General features: G+C 52.6%; 1 protein-coding gene across 1 annotated transcript in view; it reads right to left on the bottom strand.

The window, feature by feature from the left end:
* The window catches only part of LOC104510183 (P2X purinoceptor 6-like), a gene marked incomplete at its 5' end in the record, with an annotated part of 6,676 nt that extends 2,533 nt beyond the window's left edge, over positions 1 to 4,143 (bottom strand). Inside the window, 6 exons of the mRNA XM_010152349.1 lie at positions 5 to 17; positions 1,101 to 1,194; positions 1,684 to 1,793; positions 1,978 to 2,119; positions 3,282 to 3,375; positions 4,068 to 4,143. Coding sequence (XP_010150651.1) covers positions 5 to 17; positions 1,101 to 1,194; positions 1,684 to 1,793; positions 1,978 to 2,119; positions 3,282 to 3,375; positions 4,068 to 4,143 — 529 coding nt within the window. The remainder of the gene's footprint in view (positions 1 to 4; positions 18 to 1,100; positions 1,195 to 1,683; positions 1,794 to 1,977; positions 2,120 to 3,281; positions 3,376 to 4,067) is intronic.
* Between the last annotated feature and the right edge of the window lie 1,389 nt (positions 4,144 to 5,532).

Below are 5,532 nucleotides of genomic sequence, written 5' to 3'. Positions count from 1 at the left end.
ATGCCGAACTTCCCAGCCTGGTGAGAAATGGTGGAAAGGGAAGACGGTGGAGAGCAGTGAGAGGGCTGTGGGACAAGTCCTACTGGGCAGCATGCTTAAAGCCAAGGAGGTGCTGGAGGAAACCAGAGTCATTTCTCCATGCCCAACTGTAGGAAGCTGATGCTGTTGCCCTGACTCAAAACCCCTTTGGCTGTCACAGGAGGGATCAAGGCAGCTCGTGGCTTGGTGGCAGCAGAGGTTACTGGGACCCACCAACTCCTGCAGACACGGCAGATCTTCCCTCTTACTGCAGAACCCCGGCAGCTGCCACCATGGACCTACATCCCAGTGAACAGGAAACACGGTCCTGATGTGCTGAGTCCCTCTCTGCTCAAATGAGTCTGGTACCTCCGAGTACCAGAAACTTTTGGGTTCCTGTCTCTCTCATAGTTACTCTCTCCTGTTCCACACCTCCCAGACCTGTTCTCACTACCCAGACATGGTGAACCCTGTCCTACACTGCATGTTTCACCCCCTGCAAGTGAAAAGGCCACTGCTGAGCACAACATACCAGCTGTGGACATCTCCCGGGGCAGCAAGTCCTCTCAGCACAAACTCCTTGCACAGCTGAGCATTGACTTTGTCAGTGATGCAGCACAGAGCAGCGTCAGCCATGCCCATGCCCTTGCCTTTGCTCCCCAAGGGTGCAATTGATGAAGAAGGGATCAATTGTCCAGGTTCAGAAAAGTTCAGGTTGATGTTTGTCAGAGTGCTCCCACCATGAGACTCTTAGAGATGCCCACAGGCCCTCTGCCCCGACAAGCTCACCTTGCCTACAGGGCCCAGCACTTCACAACACACGTCAGATCCTCCATGAGGGAAGCCTCCCTGCTCAGGATGTTTCCAAGAAGCTTCTTTTCAACTGGGAGAGATCATTTTTTCCTGCTCTGCTTGGAAAACTCTGTAAAGAGTTAAGAGCTTACCAGGGTGGAGAGAAGCAGCAACAGCTGGAAGCCATAGGGCTGGCTACAGGACAGTGCAGCAGGGAGCGGTGCAAGGAGTCAGCCCTGGTGACAAGGGAGCCAAGACTATGCATGCAGGGTCTGCAGAGGAGATGGTACCTGGCCGTGCACAGAAATATCAAAACGGATGCCATAGAGCTTCAGTAGGTTCCGGTAGAGCTGCTGCTGGGAGTCCCAGTAATAGGAGGCAGTTCTGCAGGAGACATTGGACACGACTCAGAAAGCAATGGCAGTTCTGGGCAGGTAGTGAGAGAAGGCAGCTGCCAGTGCTGTATGACTGCTGGGGCTACCATGTGTCTGTGCACACCTCGTGTCCTACAGCAGCATTTCCCAGCCTGCTGTAACTCACTAGCAGCAGCAGAGCATCAGCATCCACTCAGCACCCAGCCCAGGCTCACTGGGAACATGTAGCTCCCAGTGCATCCAGTTCAGGGTCGGCATGGGTGTGGAGAGCCACGCATCCCTGCCCTCAGACAGGTAATGCCTTGCACAGCCCCAGAGCAGAGCTACAAGGTGTGGGAACTACCACGGCATCCTGATGATAATAGACCCTGCGCTGAGCTACCACATCCCATTGTCCCTGCTGCTCCTTTCAGAGCATCAATCAGGAAAACTGAGATCTCGAACAACTGTGGTGTGCTCAACCCGCAGGCCCATGTGGCCACTGTCCCAGCATCCTTACCTAAAATTGTACCTCCTGTCCTGCAGGCTGAAGGAGTACTGCGGCTGGCACTGGGCAGCGGGGTGATCCAGGTCACAGTCCCACTCGATGCGAACTCCAATACTCCCCCCCTGCAACACACGTTATTCCAGGAGAAGCATGGGATCAGAGATCTGCTAAGCTCTTTACTGTGCAGACATGTACAGATCACCTCTTAGCACCTCAGGGGCCAGTTCTGTCCCCCACCCCTTGCCCGCATCTTTGCGGAATTTGGAGTCCTCTTCTGTACTTAAAAAAAAACCAAAACACAAGTACCAGCAGTGCAAGGTCTCCAAAGGTCTCTCCAGCTGCCTCCACCATGTCACGGACACGGAAGACGGGGCAGGAGGGGTGGAAGAATGGATCATACATGCAGCTCTTGAAATAGGTGGGGTCATTGGTTTGCAAAGTATTGCACCTGAGACAGGAGAGAGGGGGGAGCTGTCAGGGTGGAGTGGCAGGTCAGGAAGCCCTGCTGCATGACTGAAATGGAGACCCTCCCACTGGAGTAGGACCACTAATGCTGCTGCTTCAGTGAAGAAAGTCATTGCCTCTCCTAAAGTTAGAGAAAGGGTGGAGGGAAACTGGCCCAGAGGAATCACATACGGAGTTATCGTCCATTGCAGCACCTGCCATGGTCCTTCCCATCCCAGCTCCTCTCCTCCACCTCTGCTTCTTTCTTCTCCGTTTCCACGCACCTAGCTCCCACTGTGAGATGTGATGACCCTGCCTGAGTTAGGTCTCCTAAGGGAGACAGCCTGGACAGTCCAGCTGCCCCAAGCCATGTCTCCTGCCAGAGTAAGGCAGCACAGTCCACATGCCTGGGGTTGTGAGGCAAATGAAGCCTTTTACTGGGTCTTTGCGAAACCACTCTGCAGGGACTAAGTTACAAAAATATATAGCGTAAAGTGAGACCTTGGGAATGACTGGCCTTGTCCTGCTGTCTGTAGTGCTCTAGACAGGCAGATGGACACCAGGCCCTGTCTCTGAGGGCTCCCCATCCCATTGCTCTTCCATCTGCACACACAGGTGCCACTGAAGCGACTGGCATTCTGAACACACCATCCTGAACCGTAACTTCCCAAGCCACCACCTGTTCTGGGTGGCACATGGCTTCTTAGATGCCTTGGCTGCTCAGCCCCACAACAGATGAGCTCAGTACAAAGGCTGGGCTAGGCTGCACACACACTCTGGCTGGAGAGTGTCACACTTACTTGGAGAAGTTAAATTTGGTGAAGTGGACAGTATTTTTTATAAAAAGAGTGAAATTCTCCGCCTCTGCCAGAAGAGGTTTCCTGGAAAACAAGCATCAATGAACTCAAATTTTGCACAGTGGCTAAGGAACGACCCCATTCCCCTCACTCCGTGGTCTCTTCCATGATCCCAGGACTTTGGCTAAAATGGACAGTTGCAAGAAACGTTCTTGTGTGAAGTTCTATAGGCTTAACTGACCGGTAGATCAATGCAAAGATCTCCCTGAGCCAGATTGCTACTCAAGCAGATATGATCAGGCCCCTGGTTACACAGAGCGAAGGAACCAAAGCTTTCAACACCTGCTGTCCCCTCACCCTGTGTCTCACCTAGGCAGGGTGTTGTTCTCCACAGGACACCAGCCATAGATCTCACAGGTGGAATGGGTGGTGTTGAACATCACACACTTCCCAGTTTTTATCCCTGAAAATGAGACAATGTATAATTCCTTTTCAAAATGTCAGCTCCCCTCCAGGGACAGTGCCCTGTCCACAGGCTTGTTCTGGCCTTCTCAAAAGCTGAACTACAAAGATAACCCTGAAATCATCTTCAGTGTTTTCCCCAGCCAACAACTTCCCTGTAAAACCTTCCCTTGAGGTCGAGTGACAGGAGCAGTTTCACAAAGATGAGAAGCTGCTTGCTGCTCCCAGTGACTCTCTGACCAGCACAGCCTTTCCTGCCCCATGGCTGCTGAAGCCACCCGCTACTTGGGTGAGAACACAACAAGCTGGGGCAATCCCACACACAAAGATTTGGCAACTGACCTCCTAGAGCCAAAATAATCTTTTCCAGCTGAACATTAATCAGCATAAATAAAAGCCAGTTTTATTACAGAAGGCAAACCTGCCAATTACATGGCACACTGGCTTCCATTCCAGCAGCCAACATCAGAACCAAAGCACCCCTGTATCTGCAGCATCTGCTCGTCCAGCTGTGACAGGTCACTGCAAGGTTTTGCCAAGAATAAACGGCTGGAGAACACTTCATGCATACTTACTAAAAGCACCTAACTTGGACCGACCATCAGTCACCTTTGTGAATCTGTTTGCTGCCACACATGAAGAATCAAATGATTTTTTTTTAATTTTTTTTTTTTTTAGCAAAACACCCAGTACCATTGCCATGAACCACTGGGTTTCCCATGGGACAGTCTGCATCTTCTGAGCACATTGCATCGAGAACAGCAGGGCTCTGAGAGAGAGAGAGAGAGAGAGAAAAGCTGTCACTGTGGTGCACAGCCACCCTGAGCCCACGCCATCACTCACCCATGTTTCTGTGCTGCTGCTCCTGCTCCTCCAAGCACGTCCCAAAAGCTTACAGAAGACATCCAGCCAGCCTCCAGCCAGCGAGGAGAAAGGCAGCTCCAAGGGGTTATCCTTCCCACCTGTCTCCATGCACTCTGGGGCACTCGCCTCCTTGGCAGGGGAGGCCTCGAGCTAGCTCGGAGCTTTCAGCTGGGACTGGGAACAAGCACAGCGCGGTTCAAGAGAGCCCTAATGGAAAAGCCCATTGAGCACCTTGTGAAGCACCACCACAATGCCCTGGGGAAGAGCTGAGAAGACCCTAAATACAGTATAATGCAAGTTCGACAAGAGACACGGAAAGCTTCACCCTCACTCTGGACCCACCAGATTCCCAGGAGCAGCAAAAAGCTCCTGTCAAACACAGAGAGACAATGGCAAGTGGGGGAATGCGTGTAACACCTTCCCCCAGCTACTCCCACGCCATTGCAGGAGTCGCCAGACTGTCAGACACCCACCCCCCCAAGCCTAGAGGGGCACAGAGGCCCAAAGGCAGGCAGCAAGACCCCAGTTACAGAGTCAGAAGAAGAGGGGGGCAGGTCTGTCCAGGCCCTCCCAGAGCTGTCCCAGGACAACCTCAGACCCTTGTTCCAGAGGCAAAAAGCACCATAACGTGTCAAGAGGAGCAGTTCTCTGAAGCATCTTTGGGCTGGGGGTATTTTCCATACCTTGGGGTATGGAATTCACTGTGGAATGCCAGAGAAAAGTATTTTGGAATTGCACAGGTCATTTAAGGGGTGAGATGTTAAGGAGGAATAAAAGGCATGGAAAAGGAGAGACCTAGGTGATCTGAGAAGGAACAGACGTAGGAAAAGAGAAGGACAGAAGGATGCAAAGGACTGGTTGCATATACAGAGCAGGCTGTTCTGCATGCTGGCCCATCCATGCCCTTCACCCCATCAGCACAGCCTGTCTTTGGCCTGAACTCCATTTCCAACTATTTTTCTGGACGAGGGGCTCTATTCTGTACGCATGCTGTGGGTGTGAGAGTCTGAGTGCCAACATCTAGAGCAGGACCACTGCTCCTCGCAGGAGGTGGTGGTGTGCCAGCTGCTGCGAGTGCAGGCATGCACCGAACACAGGACTCATGGCAAATGGCAGGCCAGATGAGCCAGGGAGGAGGTGGCCTGGGCGCAAGGCAGGGTACCTGAGGGCAAGCCCACAGGACTACTGGGGGGTCCAGGCCATTGTGCTGGGTTTAGTCAGGACAGAGTTAACTCTCTTTACCATGGCTGCTATGAAGCTGTTCCTGGATGCAGAGAGAAGCACTGGCGCTGGG

The sequence above is a fragment of the Eurypyga helias genome, unplaced genomic scaffold, assembly GCF_000690775.1.
Source record: "Eurypyga helias isolate BGI_N326 unplaced genomic scaffold, ASM69077v1 scaffold22105, whole genome shotgun sequence".
NCBI classification, from domain to species: Eukaryota; Metazoa; Chordata; class Aves; order Eurypygiformes; family Eurypygidae; genus Eurypyga; species Eurypyga helias.
The sequence above is the reverse complement of the archived record's forward strand: the minus strand, read 5'-3'. Positions and strand labels throughout refer to the sequence as shown.